This window comes from Gymnogyps californianus, chromosome 20, assembly GCF_018139145.2.
Source record: "Gymnogyps californianus isolate 813 chromosome 20, ASM1813914v2, whole genome shotgun sequence".
NCBI classification, from domain to species: domain Eukaryota; kingdom Metazoa; phylum Chordata; class Aves; order Accipitriformes; family Cathartidae; genus Gymnogyps; species Gymnogyps californianus.
Window position 1 is genome coordinate 12,178,450 of NC_059490.1, and position 20,839 is coordinate 12,199,288.

The following is a 20,839-nucleotide window of genomic DNA, read 5'->3' on the forward strand; positions in this document are numbered from 1 at the left end:
TTTGGCTTCTCATGTACACAGTTGCTTGACTATGTTTGTTAAATGGCAATTGAGGGAGGCGGCAGCCCATTTCTCCAGGACTCTGTACTCTCTTCTGCCAGTCACTTCTTGTGAGCACACAGATTAAATTATCAGTGGTCTATGCCTCAGTTTACCATTAGGAATACTAATATATTAAACCAAGGATAGTTTGAGATTTACCTAAGCGGGGTTTGTAGAAGATTATGAAAACGTTCTATTCCAAGCGTAAAGCATGATTTTTTTCATACTGATACTGTGAACGTGCACTCGCAAGATGCATGGGGACACGCCAAGTTCCTGGATCTCCGGTCATACAAAGGTAAAGGTCACAAATGATACGCATGCTTCTTTCAAATCTGGTAACTCTACATCTGCGGGACAAGGTTACTCACTAAAAATAGTGCCGTCTCAGGAGCAGATTCCACACAAGCCAGAACACGCCATAGCAGTGTATCTGTGTGGCGAGAGCAAATGCAACAGCCCACAGAAAGGAGCACTGTAACTCTGCTTTAAGACTTTTCTTGGCAGTTGCACCAGTTTGGTTAGAACAAAGCCAGCATCAGCTCCTTCACGGCTACCCAGGGCGGAAAGCTGTGCCGCACTGCATCGCAGGGCCCCATCTCACCGTTCTCGCCATCGCTTCACACAGCACTGATGCAGATACTGTGCGTTTCATGTCATGCGAGCACTAGTGGACAGTCCATAAAGCAGCCTCCAAGCTCCACCATACAGGTAACGTGTATTTACTCCGCCTTTTCTTTCTCTTCCTAGCCCCTCCAGTAGCATTAGTCTCTTCACTGGTATTTGCAGCTTCTTTTTGCCATTTACAGACATCACTAACGCAGCTTTATCACTAATTAAAATGCTGATGAAGAAAAGAATGGCAGCGCCAGTGATATGGGGTGGGGGGTGGGGATTTGTGACAGGGCAGCAGGTTGCCACAGCAGCCGGAGCATAAGGAGCACAGGCGCCTGGGAAGAAACACTTACAAGGAGCTACAAGGCCTGGTGCCAGAGGGGGACCGGGGGGAGCAAGGGGGCCGGCGGGGCCGGTGTGCCCGCGGCCTGGCGCCGGTAGCAGGCCGCCCCCGCAGGCCGCACCGGGGCGCGCGCGCGGGGCAGGCCGGGAGGCGGGCGGCGCGGGGCACGCCGGGACACGCGCCTCAGCCTCCCAAGATGGTGGCCGGCGGCTGTCCCCGCCCCCGCCGCGCACATGCGCAGTGGCGCGGCGGGCCGCGCCGCTCCCTCCCTCCCTCCTGGCGGCCGGGGCGCCACTGACAGACCGCGGAGCGGAGCGGTGCGAGCGGCGAGAGCCTCCGGGACCCCCCCGGACCCCCCTCCTCCGCGCCCCGCCCCGCCGCACCGGTGAATGGGAGAGGCGGGCGGCGCCGGCCCCACAGAGCAGAGCGAAGCGGCGGCGCTGGCGGCGGCTCGGGTAAGGCCGGGGCCGCGCCTCCCCTCCCTCCCTCCCTGCCTGCCTCCCCTCCTCCGGCCGCCGTCGCCCCCCGCGGGAGGCTGTCCCGGCCGGCGGCGGGGCCCGGCGGGCCGTGCGGCCGGCGCGGCTCTCCTCTCCTCTCCCCCCTCCTCTCCTGCTCCCCGCCCTCCGCTCCCTCTCCTGCCCCCTCCCTCCTTCTCTCCAGCTCGCTCTCAAAATGGCGGCCGCGCCCGTTGGTGAGGAGGGAGCCGGGGAGGAGGCGGGGGAGGCAGGGCGACGGGGCGGGAGGGAGGGAGGCGAGGCGGGGGATGGTCCCCGCGCCCCGGCGGGGTGGGGTGGGGTGGGGTGGGGGCCGCCGGGCGCGGTTCCCTCCCCTCTCCGCCGGCCCTTCCCGGGCTTCAGCGCCGTCCTCGCTGCCGGTGACTTAGCAGGAAAACAGGGCGCGGGGGAGGAGTGGGCCAGACAAGGGAGCGGGGTGGGGTGAGGGGGAGAGGAGCCCCTGCGGTGGGCTCCGGTTCTCCCGGCCTTCGTGTTCTCCCCCCTGCTTTAGGCCGCTTCGTTTCTTCTGGTGACTTAGCAAGATACCGGGGAGGAGGCGATGGGCCAGACGCGGATAATGATAAAAAAAAAATAGTCTGGGGCGAGGAGGCCGGTGTATGTGTGCCGGAGAGGATACCCAGCATCCCTTCCCCGAATTCCTCCTGGAGGGTTTCCTCCTGTTCTCCTCTCCCCCGTCCTCTCCGAGGGCAAGGCAGGCGTTTGTCAGGAGATGGCCCAGATCTCCAGAGTCGGCCGCAGCACAGAAAACAAAACGAGAATTGATAATACAGGGGAAAGGAGTAGGTGTTATTTTAAGAATTTGTTTCACATCCACCCTGTTTTCCTGCAGTGATCTAGCAGGGAGAGCATTGATAGGAGGTGGCTCAGACCTTCAGAACCAGCTGCAGTAAAAACGGGGGAGGGAGGTCTGATCTCTCCTTCTTGGGGTCATATCGCTGCCTGGTTGTCTACAGTCGCACAGACTTCCCTTGAAAACCTTTTAATAGCAATCGAGTTTGCTAAAATGCTCTATTTATTGCTACTCTTGAGTTTTTGTTTCGGCAGGAGGTTATACGCAGGCAGGGCTTTTGATGGAAGTTGGGGGGTGGGAGCGGTGCCTCCCTTAAAAAGTTTAGGGTTTACTCAGTTCTGTGGGTGTGAGATTTTTTTGTTGTTGTTGTTGAAGGTAGATGCAATTAAACTTGACCTTCAATACCAATAATAACGTGACACCTTCCCTTTCTTTGCCGTAGTATCACTGGTAAAATTTCCTGGCTGATAGTGCTGCAGCAGAGGGCTTGGTTGTTGCAGGTCAAGTCAATTCGTAATGAATTACCTAACCAGGGGATGGTGGAAGGCTAATCTAAGCTGTATTAAAAACCTTTAATAAACACTATTTTACTGTAAATAAATGTTTGGGCATATTGACCTGGCTGAATTATGTATTTATGTGGAGATTCTTTTAAGTGTATATTCCTATGACAGTATTGTTTGTAGTATTAGGAGATGGGGGTTAAAGAACCTACATTCAGTGATGATCATTTTGTAAATGATTGTGCAGCATTCGGCTGGTTTTCGGAAGAGGGAGGGTCTGCTATCAAAATGTTATTTGCCCTTAGAGTAATTTTGTTAAATAGGAAAATTATGTTAGGGAACTAAACAAAGAAAATATTTTTAAACAGAAAGATTTATTGCAAATATCTAGCTTGTTCTCGGGGATCTCATTTTTGTGTGTTTCTTTTGATATTACCATGTTTATGGATGCTGTGTGCAGCCATTGAGCAGAGAAGAGACTGGGTGGAGTAAGGAGGCAAAGCTGCGAAATGGCTAGATTACCCTTTCATAGCTGCTTTTTTTTTTTTCCCTTTGCTGGGGTGGAGGAATACTAATTGCCGTAACAATGAAGTCTCTTCTTTAGGGAAGAATCTAATGGTGCAGGAACCTTCTGAAATGAAACAAATCTCGCATTCTGTTTTGAGGCTTATTTTTCTGCAGGGTGGATCTTGATTTGTCTGACAGTGAGAAGTGACCAGTCACTGTTGCAAAGCCGGAATTTTTTTGTCCGATAACCATTTCAATTTATTGACTTAGATATTCACTTGTTGAATTTATTTTATTTACACTTTAGATAAGAATTATAATTTTTGTGTGGGTATTTTACACACAAGATTCTCTGAAATATAGAGAACCCCCTGTATTGTTGCTTAGTGCTGTTATTTGTTCGTGTAACTTCTTGGTTAGACTGGGTTATGGGTGGGCACACAAGAAAATACAATCCCTGTTTTCTCTGGTGACCATAATAGAGTAACTCCTATTAGTATACAGACTTAATTGTATTACCCTTCTTCATGTGCCGAGTTCATATGAAATAACATCTCAAGATTTTGGAAGCCCTTTTGAACAATATGGCTCTGTAAGAGCATTACTGTACCACTCCGGTACTGCTGCATCATGGGGGTAATACTGATGCTTAGACTTAAAGTTGTGTAGGAAAGGCATTAGAACAAAGGATTTGGGGAATACAATAGGGATCAGATGAAGCACCTAGGAAGGGCTGGCTTGTAGAAGTGCTCTCCTGTTCCAGATGTGGCTCATGGCATTCCCACCTGAATTCACTGTTGATCAGAGCAAGTACAACACTGAACACAAATGATTCTGAAGCAGGTTGAGGTCTTGCTTTTTCTTGGACCTGTCTCAGTTCTGGAGTCCAGTTTTTGATGGTAGATGGCCGCAGATGAGACTGCGTTTGGTTTTAATTTGCCCAAAATTAAATTAAAGGGTAGTGGCTTTTTTATAAGAAGTAGTTCATTCACTTAGAGTAGATGTTACAGGATTCAGTGGATGTGTTCACTAAATGCCTGTGTCTAAAAATGTATCCAGGCTAAGAGCAATGAAGAATCCAATAAAACACTTGCCTCCTTATAACTTTGGTTGATTTTGTCCTTGAAATGATGGCAGTTACTTTCTGTACGGGAGTAACTTGTTAATTTCTGTTCTACAAAAGAAAAAGGCATTAATACTTACCTTTGTGACTGTATGCAAGGTCTCTCTTGCGTGTATTGCTGACTCCTCTGCCTATACTGTTTCCTGTGCTCCACCCAGCCTTGAGTGCTCAGTTTGTATTCTTTGTCTGCTCTCAACTTTTTTGTCTGTCCAACTTGCTATCTATGGGACAGCTATTGAATTAACATCTGTTGACTGTCTTGCCCAACACTCCAACCTTGTCTTTCTTCAAGAACTCTATAACCAACTTCCATCGGTGCTAATTATAATGTGTTTGTACCCTCTTGTAAAATATTCTGGGCAAACAATAGCTGGAAAACCCCTGCCTCTGTATAGCTCAGAAATATACTGTGTATGTTTGTTACAAAGTTTATTTACAACGCTCTATAGCTGCTTCTGGTATTCATGAACTAGAGCAGTTGAAATTACTCTGGTACGAAGGGGAGCGGCTTTTGAATAGTTTTGTTTCGGTCAGCTTTCCCCTACTTTTGTGAACTTCAGGCCCATTTTCTAAACTGAAGGCTAAGACTGTGGGAGGGCTGCTGAAATCTCTGTGAAGTGAACACTGAAATACTGGTCAGCCTGAAAATAAGAACTGCTTAGGCCTAAGTTTAGGAAATCAAGAGGACAATAAAAATCAGTAATTTTTATTAATAATAATTTCAGATCTCTTATAGGGTGTGGGGAGTTTCCAGCCTATAACATGTAATTTGTGATGGCAATTGAAGATATTTCCCAAGTATCAGAGCCATGTGTGTTAATCAAAATGGTTCTGGCTTTCTTCTGTGAGGTTTATTATAGAGAAGTAGTAAGTTATGTACTGTCTATACATGCAGATTTGTTAATGAAGTTACAACTGATCTCCTTTCTCCTTTTTATAAGAACATAAATATCATTGGCAGAACAACCTGTCTACTAAAAATGTATTCAGTTGATTAAGCCTTGCCTGGGTTGAATGGCTTTCTCAGGAGCTACTTTATTACCTGACACAAGGGGAATGGGGCTCCTAATGTGGCTTTTGGGTGTTGTGAGCATAGGTGTTTATTAATGGGTGATGTTGCTTTGTCTTTTGATCTGCCTGACAGAGTAGGTTACACCTCAATTTAAATTTTTAAAAATAGGCATTTATATTAAGACATAATCCTGACCTGTTTAAAACTAGTTTTCAAGTACATAAAGTTATTTCTTCAGAATTCTTACTATAAATGCTGTCCAAGTTAGCAGGAGTGCGCACATGGTCATCTTCTGCACGGAAGGCTTGTGCCATTAGTGAAAATGCAGTGGTGTGATTTGAGCTGTAGCTGTATTATGTCAGCTTCATTGTGGTGCCCTTAGCTTAGGTTGAGTTAAATGTCTGTTTTTCTTGTATTACAGTTATTTTAGAACAATGCTTTTCCTCATTCCTACCATGTTTTGAGACGTACTGATGAGTATTACATACTACAAACATTTGAAAGAACCATGATATTTATCTGATGAATAATTTAGTTCTAGTTTTAACCTGGTGAACTTGCTAGGTACTGCAGGTTAGCCCCAACAAATGTGTATATCTAACTTATATCTTATCTTAGTTGTTTAAAGAAGGGCCTTTTCTTCTTAATACTCATTGAGGCAGGACTTGAATGAGGCAATGCTTGTCTTATTTAGCACGTTTAAAAGCTCATTCTTTTTTTTTGTTTAACCTCATGCTCTCTCTTTAGGGGATTAGATAGGTGTGACTTAGGCTGTCTTGCTTTTAGTTCACTGTCATGGAAGCCACCTATCATATCACTTCATACTGGCATGTACTGTTAAGGAAATTTCAAAGAAAAATGTTACTTACAAAACAAGTGTGTGCTGTGATCCGTTTCATCGGTACTATAAACATACAATCCTCTTCAAAGCAAGTCATGTGTGTACAGCATTGTCATACTAAGCAGTATCAAGAGCACTGATGCATGCATAACTATATAAAAAAAAATCAACATTATGAATTCAAAGTAGTTGTTAGTTAATACATTTAGAAGTACTTTAGCCATTTCCTCCTTATTGGTACTGCTTCTGAGAGAGCCCAGCAGTTTGACTTGGCTGCTTATGGACTTTTGGATAAGGATTGTGATTAAATAAATGTAATAAATACATCTTTGTGGTTGTGATTCCGTTGATTCTGGAAGACTTACCTGATACTTTTAACCAGTAACTAGTTGCTGCAGCCTTGAAAAGGTGTTTCCAGTTACGGGACAATCCATCATGGTTGAGGTTTATAGGTGGTGCTGCAGCAAATGTCTGTCCTGTAATTTCCTCAGATCCGTTGTTAAATAGGTCCCTGTTGAGTGAGTTTGTAGATACACTTTTCTGAATTACCTCTTGTTCTCCAGTGCTTGTTGGTGAGTCAGCTGGCATACCTCCTTTGAGGTAGGACTAAAGGTAACAGGTTTTATGGCATGATGCCATACTAGTTTACAGCTGAGATAGCGCAGTGGCCTTCGTGATTGAGATTATTTATACCTTCCCTCTGGTATCAGTGTTAATTGTTCCTATTGTGCTTTAGAAATCTTAAAAATCTTAAGTTCTTTTGGTTTAATTAGACAGGTCTCCCCACACCCCTGCAGATTGCCTCTGCCTTGTTTTTCTGCATGGAGGTAGCTTAATACTAAAGCAAAGGTGTTAGGTTTATCCTTCTTTAAGACTAGAGGAAGATCAGCTAGAAACACCTAACCTGTTTACCTGTAGATAAATGACTGTTTTTTCCATAAAGGAGCAATGTTGGCAGTTTGTCTTGTGCTTGATTCACCTGTTTTTTGGGCTGAAGAAAAAGATCAGATAAACAATTTGGTTTATTTAAATGCTAATGTCTTTACAGTCTAGTAAGAGGATGATGTCATTAATGTGAATGTGTATATGTATTTTGAAACAGACGGTGTCTATTAAATCAGTAATGGTGGAAGTGTTTTGATTCTCACTCAGCTGGATTTGTAGGCAGCAAGCACAAACTAGATTGGTGGAAGCTTAACAGAGGAGCTCTGACCCTAGTATTCATCCGCAGCAGACAGTGAGGATGGGGTTAAAGTTCTAACATCAGGCATGCCATTTTTGTAATAAAATCCTGTGAATAGCTAACACTATTCCAACAAATTTGGAATTTATCTTTTTCATGGTTTTGTCACACTAGTAAGGCTGGGGTGAGTACTAATGGTAGATAATTTCCAGTACCACAGCACATCACAATCACAAATTTATATATCAACAAAATGAGAACTGAGATGGTTGTGAATAACGTGGTCTGCTGCCTAGTGTCTGGTCTTTCTTGGCCCTGTTTTGTGCTGTCTGACATTGCTTCCGCATGGGAAGGTGTTTTCCATTTCAGCAGTAAGAGAAGTAATTCTGTGTTTGTCTTCTGCTCTCTTGGCTTAGATGAGGGACCTTCCACCAGGGAGAGCAGTTACTCGCTCCAGCAGGAGAGTTACTGCATGTGCAAATAGATGGGAGATGTAGGGATTCTGAGAAGGGATGCTGAAGCCATTTTGGTCAACAAGCTTTGAAAACGGCTAAAGGATTAACGGAGTGTTCTCATGATTTGAAGAGTGCAAGTTCTGTCTGAATTTTTGTTTGGATTTCTTTGTGGTTTTGACCCTCTCCTGTTTCTAAAGCTTTGACATAGGTGTTCCTTCAAGTTTCCTACCAAATGTTTTTCATATATAAATTCAATCAGTTCACAATCATTTTTGTTAACATCACATTTCCAATATAGCAGGCAGTTTAATAATTGAAATATTTTAATTTCAATATAGTCCTGTGACTTCTGTTACAGTTGTAAGTCTACTATTTAATTCTTCAAGCCAGAGAAGTATGGGGGAAGAACTGAAAAGAACAAAGTTCAAATCCAGTGCATGACTGCTGACCAACCGTAAGAAACTATTCTGAGTACAAGCACTCTTCTCTTGGTGGCTAAGAGAAAGTAGCTTAAATACAGTGTTCTAGAATTGCTATCACAAAATGTGTGTGTATTGTTTGACCTAGCAAAAATTATTTTGAAAAATATCTTGCTGAAGTCATCCAGATAAACCATGATGTGCATTGCGCGTTTCTCTGAACAAGTTTAGAGTAGCAGCTTGTAATACCTTAGCCCACTGTAACACTAACCCTCCTCCTCCCTTCTCCCTTGGTCTCGTTGTTCTACACCACCACCTTTCCCCCCCCCCCCCCCCCCCCCCAATTTCACTAACCCGTGTCTGACCAAAAAGTCATTCAGGTTTCCGGTGAAGTTCAGTGAAAACGCAGTGGGGGTTAATATGAATTTAAAATTAATTTTGTGAAATAATTGCTTGCTATCATATCACTATCACAACATACGAAACAACAGCGTACAGAGTTCTATGTAACTTCTTCACACATCTTAAAGGTTTCTTTTCTACTGCAGCCTGCTTTTTTCCAGGTTGTTCATTTATTGGTAGTTAAATTTACCTGCATTTTCACACAGAACTGAACAGGCAGGCTAGAGGAAGGATGTTTTCACTTGTTTTCTGCCAAAGTCTACATGTAGACTACAAACTTGAGCTCTGACCTGGAAGAAGCTTAGAGGCACTAAAATGATATGTAGTGACTATGTGCTTGAGATGTTTCTTCTGAGAGTTAATTGTATCATGCTTCTGTCAGAATTGCAAAACTGAAGTGATAGAGGGAGGATAAATGTCAAGATTGAATTAATTTAAAGACTTCTTTTCCCCAAAAAAATATTTTCATAGCAAATTTGGTCCAAATGTATCAAAGTCACATAGTGTTGGTGCCTGGGAAGGTAACAAGACCAAAAATGTCTTTTGTTGTTTTACAGTCCTAAAGGTAGGTAGTGACTGCCAGTGATCTGTTAAGTAGTGATTGTAACTTGAAATAATACGGAAAAGTAGATAGGCATATAAGTTATTTCAAAATGCACATCTCTAATTAGGACAGAAATGCATTTATTTAGGGAATGTGCAGTATAGAGTAGTTAACTTGCTCCTGTTTTATAGCATCTTGATGACATTTCTTAGCTTTATTTTTTAGATGTAATTACAACCTCCATTCCAAGCCTTTGGAACATAGGCACTATATCTGATCTGCTATAGATTGCTTTCTAGTTCCCCATGGATTTATTGTTGAATTATTTTCAGAAGTAAACTACAGTATCAGATTTTTAGCAAAGTCAATTCAGTTAACCTGTAGAAGTAGGTGAAATGGATAAGAAAACAGGCATAGGACTTTTCAATTTTTTGTGTTAAAAATGTATTTGCTACGATAAACCTTTAACTGAACTGAAGTGGAAAATGTTTTTTGTAACCTACTGCAAAATGTGAACAAACACTGCACAAAATGCTATATTATGTGTAATACTGTATTGATATACTTGGCAAAGCGTTTGTATTTAAGACCTATGGGCATTTTAAGACTTCACTTAATTGCAGAATAACAGGCTTGCTAAACATGAATTAAAAATAAGGCTCAGAGTTGTAACTCAGATCAGATTTGCTTCTTGGTTTGTTTTTCCAAAATAAAATAGTTGTTGGAGCTCGCTTCTTCGTAATCCTTCAGTTAGCTTTACTGATGTAGGCTGAAAAGTGGAAAAAAGATTAGCCCAGCTCATTTATGAGTAGCTTTCTGGTATTCTTCGACTCATCCCTGCTGGCTTAGCAGGTGATGAATTCTAACATTTTCTAGGATAAGGGGTGTTTGCCACACTGTAAGAACAACTGCATGGCTGTTCTCTTGTGATTATATGGTATATGTGCTTTTCTGCTGTAACTGGGGGTGAGATGAAGGGGGGAAAAAGGAACTGGATGTTTTATTTTAATTGTTACCGTTTTTCTTTCCTGTCAACAGATAGATGGAGACAGATTTCTAAGAAACCTTTTCAGGTCATAGTAGCTATGCCCAAGAAATATGGATATTACTTCACTTTTAATTAGAATCATATTTAAATGGCAGCTTCTATGGAATCTGTTTCTAGAGTACATTTGTGGGAAGAGTTGTCCTGTTCTGTGGCTTGAGTTTGATAAACCAGCTTTTTGCTTACTGGGTTTAAAACAAAATCAGACCATTAAAAATTACTCCAGATTAAAAGGAAGTGTTCTTATATACTTGCTTATAGACTTGCTAGAATTTAGCATTATAATCTAGAGGTATAAGAGAACAATTCATTTAATCTAGTTCTCCCTTAAAGGACTGTAGCTCTAATTGCCTGCAAATACTCACAAATAACCACTTTAAGTCCTCTTGTTAATATGTTATGAAACAAGATACACTGTTGAAAAACTGTTGTAAGGATCTAATGTGCCAGCCATGTAGCAAGAGAAGGTGCAACAAGAGTTTCTACTTTATTAATGCATAAATGGATCGTCTCAACTTTAAAGAATTGTGGAATTTAATTCTGATTATATCAATTCAATTAGTCTTTTTGGTGGCTCTGGTCTCTGCTACCACTTTATAAGTGACTTGCCTTTCACTGGGATTGAAAAATTACCTAAGAAAGGAAGCTAACTGAAGTAGGATTTCAGATACATTAACAAACTCAAAAGAAAACATAAGGAGTTTTCTTGCAGGTAAAACATCTTTTAAGAACAGTAGAATGTGTTAGAGAAACAGCTTGAAAGCTGGTAGCATGTGGCTGGACACTCAAGACTGTTTTGAGTTTTACAGAGGTGGTTGGAATTTTAAATGATTGCAGTTAAGATTTAAATTTGAAGCTAAATCTGAGCAATCTAAAACTCTAATTGATTTCATAAGGTGAACCCAATTGTGTGTTCCTTGTGTTCGTAATGGCTTATATCCCTTTTTAACACCCAAGTACTTAGTACTAGGCATACCTAACCTGACAATCTGAGAACGTGATCTCAGATTTTGTCTCCTTCAAAGAAACATTCTTGTAGAATATTATTAAATACATGATTTTGTCATAATACTACTTATAAAACAAATAGTCTTGTAGTTGAGTTTATTAAGGTATTAGGATTCTGAAAAAAAAAAGCAAAAATTTACTGTTCTTAAAGCACAGCAGTGCACAGCTCTTTGGTAAGCTTTCGGAGTTGAACGGTGTTGGTCTGTTCTGTATCTGCTAATACATTTACTCTGTAATTTATGCCATCTATCTCTTCTAATTTTGCGTATAATGAGCTACGTTTATGTGTTTAGTGTACATAGCTTGTGTTTTTGTGGGGAAGACTGTTTATGGAGCCTAAGCAACAGTCATTAAAACTGCAGAAATTTAATTAATTTATTTTTAAGTTCCTGGAGGAGCTATGAACATGTATTCCAAGATCTGCAATAACAGATTGGCCAGCAGTAGTTGTTAGGTTGCTAGACAGCGGCAGCAGGGTGAACTTGGGGTGGTGCTGATGTATTTAACTGTTTGCTGCTGCCGCCGATGTTGTGAACCAAGGAATGATGTTGAAACTGATTTTCTTGGTTTAATGCATAAAAATTCAAAAGTTAAGAGAGAAAACATAAAATACAGGGGGGGGGGGCGAATGTGCCTGTGGGAATTATGGGAGATGGGAAAAGTGCTTAAGAATGTATTAAGGCTGATTGACTGTATTTTGTAGTAGCTAGTAAGCAAATGTTTCTGTAGGCTTGAGAACCTAAATCACCAGAATGATAAAGATTTTGAGCCTGGAGTTCCAGTTGGTGAGACCATCTTTCACCGTGGTGCTGATGAGGATTTTCTTGATGACGGGAGCCCTGGCTTAAGTAATCAGAGTAATTTAGGCTGTGAAAGAAGCCTGTAAAATTGAACTGAAACTTGTAAAGGCCTTATAATGTAATACATCTTTCTCTACATTACTCTTTGCAGCTTTGTTGAGGTGACTTTAAAAATCTGGTTGGAACCTACAAATGTCTGCAAGGAATACTGGTTCATGATGAACTTGGAATAGCTTTCTGCTCTCTGTCTGTATGTCACTACTTGATGTTTGTGTAGATTTTCTTAAACCTTATTGCTATGGTAGCAGAGCACTGCCAGTCAACAAGGCATTGATACAGATGGTTTTCCTGTGTAGCATACTCACAGTGAAAGGAGAGCACTGATCCGAACGCATGCATGTTAGATTGGGTCTTGCTCGTACTACAGAGGCATGCTCAACTGAGTCTAGCAAAGCAAGCGTACGTTCAGAATGAAAGATGAGTTTGACAAATGTTATTTCCCATTTATGTATTTTACATTTACTGGTGTATATGTTGTTTCTAATAAAATATATAATTGTTTAACTTGCTAAACTGCAATTTAGATGGATCATATCTCAGTTGGGAGTGATTTTTACTGTAACTGTTTCTGAAGAGCAGAAATGGGTATTGTTAGTCAGTTGAGCTATTTCAGTGATTTGTTTATGGTGTTGATCCCTAAGCAGTATTTTTGACACGCTTGATGGGTGCAGAGGAAAGATGATGGAGAACCTTGAACTCATCTTGCTAATAAAATACTGAGGAAGATGACAAGGTTGGTTGCGATGGCAGAGTTTGGTATCTCAGGATACATTTATGAAAATGCTTGGAGTTGGAAGGGCTTCGTAAGAACTTAAAGTGAAACACCCTGTTGATGGCAACGTTAGTGGAGAAGTTAATGAGCTTGGTTGTTGCGTGCTGGCAGCGGGTAAGCACCAAGTGCAGTTCTTTCCCATGGTGTGATACCGATAAGGCAGTTTAAAGGATAAAAGCCCTCATTCTTTCTGGGATGTTAAATCCCTGACTGAACTAATACCTTGCAGGGACCAATGTAGCATCTTACTGAAGGTATAATTTTTATCATGAGTTAATAACTAGTAGCTAATGGTTTCGTTGACCTCTGTATTTGTGGCTTCAGTTTTGTCACAGTACAATATATGTGTTACTTTGAAAGAGTTGAATGGTACCCTGCCACATGCAGGTAAAACCTTCTGATTAAAGCTGTAGCAATGAGTTATTAAAATTGCTAGACAAAGTCATAACAATAGTAAAACAAAGGGCTTAGGTGAAACAAAAAATAACAAAACTTTCATCCTGCTCTAAAATACTTGGATGAGCTGTGGTATCTATGGGTATTTATGCAGTAATTAACAGCAGTCATCAATAAGTCAAGGATTAAGTCCAGAAACACTATTTTAGTAGTTAAGAATAAGAAAGCAGGCTGATTTTGATTTTAAAAACTTCTGTCTTCAAGTGTGTTTGAAAACTTCTGTTTAGTCTCATTGTAGGTTTGCAAAGTAGATGATCAGCTTGAAATAGATAAAAGCTAAATGTCGAACTCAGGGCACAGTGTCTTTACCAGACATGTATTCAAACCAAATTTTAGTACTGTTTAGCATCCAGTGTACTCTGATAAGCAAAAACATAATGAACTCTGAAGGAATTTACAGACTAAATTTGGTATTTTTTTATGTGTACAGAATGGGCAGTTTTAGGAATTTTAATTCCAGTAACTTTGCTCTTGCTTGATGCTAGTTTAGGTAAATGAACAGGCGTTTTTGGCAGGTTGAGATTAAAATGCTGAAAGGTTAATTTGATCGCATAATCTGTTTCTCAATTATATTTGGAGAATACTTGCAAAAAATAATATTTAAATGTCTCCTGAAGCAAGTATGAACACCATCACAGAAATATGTACGAGCCACGGCTTATCATTTATTGGCATGACATATCATGAACTGAGGGGAATTCTGACTATCTCTTGCCTCAAGGTGATTTCCACCCCCACCCCCCACCTCATTGCTTTGACTGTATCTGTTTAGGTATTGTGTTTTGAATACCTACTACATATATGTTTCAAAGAGCTAACAAATATAGCTGAACCTGTTTCATTTTGCTATTTGTGCATCTTATGATTGGTTGGCAGGTCTCTCTTGTTCAGTTATTGTGAAGTTTTCCAGTAATCTAGGAAACACTTGAACCACACTGATATACATCGGTATAAGGACCTACTGTTTATAGTCAGGAAGAAGAAACTGTCTTTTGAATTGTTAGGATGTCTTAGTCACCCTCAGGAAGAGGGTGGTTCCTATACAATATCAGATCTGTAATGTCCACTTCAAGTGTGAAGTTAGACTCAGCTGGGTGCCTTGACACTAACCAGTTGCAAAAGGTATGTATTTAGTCACCATCAGGGTGGGACCATCTTTAAATGCATGTCAGGCAGAATCTCTGAGCCTCAAAGCAATTTCAATAGGAGTAAATGTGTCCTCAGCGCAGTGTGGGTGAATCTTGTGGTGAGTGCAGCTGGCTCCAGCAAAAGGCTGTATGTGGTAAAGCTAAGGAATCTCTGAATCCCAGTTTGGGAAGATGGGAGGTGATTCTTAGACATGAAGAGACAGAGACTCTTCCACTTTTTTTTTTTTTTTTTTTAAATGAGAAAGTCAGAAGAACCTGTACTGTGCTGTTTCCACTTTCCCTTACAAGGAAGGATTCTTCTGCTTTTTGGGTTTTTCTGCCCAATTTGTTGCTCTTTATCTATAGTTCTGTATGTTTTAGAAGCTTGTGTAGGGAAAAAATTCTGGCCTGTGATGATTCTTGGCTGTCTTTTTTTAAAATTTTTTTTTTTAAAGATTATGCTTTAGTATGCCACTCTTCAGTCCTACAGCACTTAAGGATTGAATTAGATTTCTTATCCTTATTGCTCAGACATTTCTACCCCGTCCTAAGTATAAAAGCTGATCTTTAGCTAAGTGGAAAAGTTAGCAGTTGAGTTGAGATGCAGTTGTCTGTTGAGGATATGCTACTGTTAATGGAGCTGAGGAGGATGTTGCATGTAGTTTTTGAATGGTTTGTGTTTTTTCATAAAGTAGTAGCCTACCTAAACTGCAGCAGGTAATGTCTATGTTTCTTCTCCCACCAGGTACCTGTACATTCTAGAAAACTGAGTAGATACTGTACTGCCAGGAGGAGTAAGAGGCAACCATTTGATGTGTCATACCTGTTCCAGTGTTATGCGTTCAGCCAGGTCCAGCTCCCAATTTTAAGATGCTTATAAAGACAACTGATCTTCCTGAAAACACTTGTAGCCCACTTTTGTTGCAAGATCGTACATATGCAGAATTTTGCCACTCGGTGCTTTTATATATGCTTTTATATATTGATAAGTAATCAAATAGGTCCTAAGTTACAAACTAAAACACATTGCAGTGTAAGTGGGGGCTATTAATAAAAGGCACATCCTGTTTTACATTTAATTAGTAGCTGTTACTCCATGGATGGCTCTAAGTTCAGTCTTTTTTTTCCTGTACTTAATACAGAACAAATTAAAATTTTCATACAAAGACATCTTTCAAAAAAGATCTAGCTCTGTCTTGACACCGCCTTATTCGCAGTAAGCTGCTGATATTAAAAATGACCGATTTCAGGCAAGATGTACTGAACAGGTGTTGTTTCTTTGTGTTGTTTTTTTTCCCCAAGGGTTCTCTTTGAACACTTGCTTCCTCTCATTACTGAGGTTGTTCGCGGGTGTGCGTGTAACACAGTGGTGACTATAAACCTTGATAGGCAATGGAGGAGGACTGGTTAGTCTTGCTCCGCTGAGTTTTGTATGTCACAAAGCCTTCTCTAGCTAAAGAAAAGGCGATGCACATGGACAATGTTCATGCATTCTCTGGTGTTTCTAGAAGTGGCACGGGTGTATAATTAAAGTTGGGTCCTTTGGGGCTTTTTGGTTTTGGACATTTTTGCTTGGGTGGGTTTTTTTGTTTGTTTGTGGGTTTGGGGGGTGGTTTTTGTTTGTTTTCATTCTTTTGGTTTTGTTTTGTCTTTTGTTAAAGGGTGTATATGAAGGAGGCTACCCTAAAAATACTTTGCCTTATATTCAGGTGCCTTTGTAGTTAAAAAGTCAGGAATACTGACAAGGGTGCTTGGAACAGACACTTTTCAGAGAAGTGAGATACTGTAGATCAGTTGATTGGTAACTTATTGTGGATCAGCTGTAATTTGCTAATAGAAATAGCTGCTTTGCCCTGTAGCTGTTGAAATTTATCTACTAAGATCTGTTTATGAATAACAATTCAGAGTTAGAGCGATGGAGCAGGCCAGGTGTTGCTAAGTGTTAGGGATACAGGAGGAGAATTTTGGGGTTACTTTACATTTGGAGGGGGGGAAAGCCTTTCTAACTAGATGACATGTCAAGAATCGCCTTATAAACACAGTTGCTGTTATTTTTAGGCAAGTGCTATAGTTGCATCTCCTAGATGCAGTGACAAAGTTGACAAAATACTGGAGTTATTGCACTGATGCTGGATTTACAAGGCATTCACTGCTTAGTGGTAGTTCATAATGCAAAAACCACCTTCTGGTTTTCACACCGTGATTTTTACCATGGTAATACTACAAGCAGATTTTGGAAGTTTGTATCTTTGTGTTCTGCTATTCAGTGCTTCAAACAGTGCTTCTGTGTATAAAGAAGAGCCATATTTTGTTCTTCTCCACAATGTTTATCGCTGCTGAAAGTGTTGCTATGTTCATACTGAAGTGCAGAGATTCAGCCATTATAAGCCTCTTTTTCAGTACTTAAATTTATAGCAGCATTGCCCTCTAGAGGGCACTTCTTCTGATCATTTCAATAGATTATTTTTTTTATGTTAACTAAATTTCCATTAATTTGTATGCAGTACTCCTACTGTGTGGTGAACAAGATGCATCTATTGAAAAACAATTGTCTCTTTACCTGTCAGGAAGCGAGGTATGGGACAAGAACAAGTGAAATGTTTGCTTCAGTTCTCTGAAAGGATGCAGCCTGTGCTATCAGTTTTCTACTGAATTGTTTCTGAAATAGCTATTAGGGAAGAGGTCAAACTAATTAAATAATGTCTTGCCTGTTTAGAGTGCTCCTGTCCTAAACGGCTTGCAGTGCAGTATTACGGTGTACAGCATTTGACATGGAAAATCCACCAGCAGAGTGAAATACAAGCAACTTGCAGCTTAAGCTTATTTTGAAGCAGACAGCAGAGCCTAGATAGGTTTAGAAACAAGCTCCTGATCCCCTGTGATGGATAAGTAGACGTTAATGATATAAGCTTAGTATTTTCTTTAATTTTTTCATATAAGAAAGGCTTTTGTTTAAAACAGGCTCCTTACCAAAATTGTTATCCAACTTTTACAGTGAACCTTGCGTACCTGTATGTCTGGTGGAGAAACAGTAGGGAAGAGGCAGTGGGAACACGTGTTTCCTGAAGTAGTTGGTAGAAAGTTTACAAACCCAACTCCTATCTCCTAAGTCTTTGTGTACTGTCATGTTCAGTTTATCTTGTTGCTAAAAGCTGGTTGGTCAAACTTGCTAAACAGCTTGAGTAAATTATGTGTTATATACAGACTCTTGTCAGGTATGCAAGAAATGCTATCTTCAGCATTTTTCATAATCATGTTGCTTACAAAAGGAGTACCTGCAGTGCAGAAATCAAAAGGCAGTGCTGCTAAAATTATTTTGGTGATGTCGCCTTGACGAACGTTAAAACTGTCCAGTTGAAGTAGATTGACACTAAGAATACTGAAGTTCACGTTACTGAATAAGAAGATACTAAATAGTGTGTGTGTGTGGGGGGAATAAGTAATTTGTGAAAGGCACAATTCTGACTGACTTGAATGCTATCTTGAATATGTCAAATTTCAGCTATATTCTGAATTAACTTCCATTGTCAGATGTGTAGTGATCGAGTCACTGTCTGAACCCAGCTGAAGTAACGGGCTCGTGCAACTCTGCACCATGGTAATTGTGCTACTCTGATAAGATTGAAGATATGTTTAAAACTTTGCTGTACCCCAAAAGAGTATAAAAGATTAACTGTAGGTAAACCATGTTAACACATGACTGAAAAGAAGGCAAGTATTGTCTTTTAGAATGTGGTTCTTTGGAACTTCCTTCAGATAGTGTTACTAGAATAGAAAAAGTAATTTGTCTATATAATTGTGTCATAATCTATCTGTAAAGTTCACGTGCTGAATTATAGCTGTAGTCTTTAAAGATGCTGTTTGGGTACATCCTAGAGGACTGCCTAATACAATGCCACGAATGAGCTACAGTGACAAACTGAGTGTGCCTTGATGCCGTTGGTTGTGGCCTGAAGTGTGCTGTAGCATCTTCCATAGTCCCTTTCTGGAATGTTCTCTTCATTCCTTAAACTCTCCCCCAAAGCTTGAAAGATATAGGAGAGCATTAACTGATCTCTAGTGTGTGTTGCAAATTAACTGAATGAACCTTGCTGGGTTTAGTTTGAAGAGGTAAATCTACAGAGGATAAAAAAATCTAGCATAAGGATAGAGGATTTTGGGGGGTAGCTTTTTGATAGGAGTAGTGAGTGCAAAAAGTAGGCTGTTTACAGTGGGCCTAAGTTCTTTTTGTCAGAAGAAAATATGATGGAGTTGCCTACAAACTAGAACTGGGCTGTGACTGAAGATGTCTCCTTCAGCTCCCTGTTTCTTGAAGGAGTAATGGTGGGAAGAGGGGGAATAAAGAAAGTGTACAAGTCTCTCCAGGCTACTCAGTCCAGGTTGGAGATGTGCTGTAAGGGCATAATCCAGACTAGCAAAATAAAATTGCATTTACAATTTTAGTCAGTTTGTTCTGTCCAGAGTGGTGTTGCAATCTGAGTAAAGAAATCTTCACGTCAGTCCAGAGTGACTGAATGCTTATTTAAAGAAAATTAATGGTATCTCTTTCTCTTCCTTCTAGATGGATTGAATCTTCTGTGTTGAATGCCTCCGGATTTCCTATTGGATTTCACGTCTGGAAAAATACTTTTGATTTAAGCCACTCTGTGGCAGACTGAATTGTGGATCCAGGGTTCCTAAGACTTTAGATCTTGAGGAGGCAGCCACTGCTGAATCACGTTAACCTGACATTGCAGCCACAATGGTGCTGTCACAAAGGCAACGAGATGAACTGTAAGGAATCATTATTTTTAAGTTTGTGTTGCATTTTCATTAAACTTTAACTTTTGTTTCCAAATAGATTTTACAGAGTGGCTCTGCTCACATGCCATCAAGTACACCATGTGTTATGGTTTAGATCTCTGTACTCTTATTTTTGGTACAACTGCTGGTATTTGATAATAGAATTGTGAAACGGTGAAAATATAATTTCAAAGTTATTAATGGCATAAAAAATGGATTCTTAAATTTGCTATAATTTATTATCTATTTTGTTTTGACTTCAGTCACAATTTATGAAAGGGTTACAGTAAGCAGCAAGCACATTGCAATATATGCTCCAAACTGATTTGTGAATTCTACTTTTATCTTGAGTAAATTCTGACACTTTTTTGCTATTTTACTCCTGAATGTAGCTAAGGATCTGATCAGAATGTGCTACATTGTGATTACAATCTTTCTTTTACTCCTCAAATTGTATTTAAAATGGAGGGTATATTTACAGAAAAAAAAGGCAACCAAAAACCAAACAAATAAAATAATAATAAAAAAACCCAAAAAACCCCACCTTAATTCAATTTAAGATATGGAATTCTTTCCAGATTTTAAGGCTAGGAATAGGCTGTCAAGTTCCATGCCTTAGTTTCCTTTCTCTTCTGTAATAATTCATGAAAGAGCGGGTGGTGGGTAGCAGTCAGGATGGCAATGTCTCACATGATACCTAGTTTCATAAACTTACGTAGAGTTTGTGGTTTGGTTTTGGTTTTTTATTCCTTTTAAAAGTATGGACCAAGTATCATTTAGCATTTGGTGTGTCTCTTGTCTGTGGTAAGCGCTCTCTCTCTCTTTTTTTTTTTAAATACAGCTTCTTCACTTTTCCAGTAATGATTCAACCCCTTTTATATTAAAGATAGTATGCGTTTTACTTTTGTTTCGTATACTTAAATACAGTTGTTCTACTTCTTAAAGTAGAGTAGAAGCTATCTTCAAATTTTGATTTTTACAACTGTTTGTTCATTAGATTTGGAGAAGCTCTGGGCTTTAAACACGTTCTGGATTATGATTTTTTTTTTTAACAAGTCTCTGAAGTTCTTTTCTGGCGAAAACTTCGAAGAGTACATTCATTAATGGGGAGATGGAAGTAGTCAACTGTTACGAATGGAAATGGGAAATGACCAGAGACTTAGGATTTACTTTAGAGGTCAGATGAGGAGGCAATACTTTGTTTTAGCATACGTTGTTTATGGGGAGAAATTTGAAATTTCTGCTTGAATGCAGAGTTATATTTAGAGTTGAATGTCTGAGGAGAGATTGAATATGTGTAAAAGGTAGGAAAGAAGAATGTGATGAAAGCCACAGGAAGAATTTTCATGTGAAAAGCAAATTCTTTTCAGAAAAAAGCAAATTCTTTTCAGAACAAAAAGTCATTATTGTTTCTTTCTTCAGCTACCAAACGGTATTTTCTCTTGAATGCCTTGTGTAGATGACCTTCTGATTTTTGTTTTTAAAAAGTATCTGT

At 40.1% G+C, this 20,839-nt stretch overlaps 1 protein-coding gene across 2 annotated transcripts in view; it reads left to right on the forward strand.

The window, feature by feature from the left end:
• The first annotated feature begins 1,331 nt into the window (after window positions 1-1,331).
• The window catches only part of PAFAH1B1 (platelet activating factor acetylhydrolase 1b regulatory subunit 1), a 38,111-nt gene continuing 18,603 nt past the window's right edge, over window positions 1,332-20,839 (forward strand). The window contains exons 1-2 of one of the 2 annotated variants that reach the window (XM_050908735.1): window positions 1,332-1,455; window positions 19,124-19,335. In XM_050908735.1, the coding sequence (XP_050764692.1) occupies window positions 19,304-19,335 (32 nt within the window). In that variant the 5' untranslated portion in view covers window positions 1,332-1,455; window positions 19,124-19,303. Of the gene's footprint in view, window positions 1,456-18,126; window positions 18,161-19,123; window positions 19,336-20,839 lie in introns of those variants that run through there. The other variant, XM_050908736.1, reaches the window with a different exon arrangement.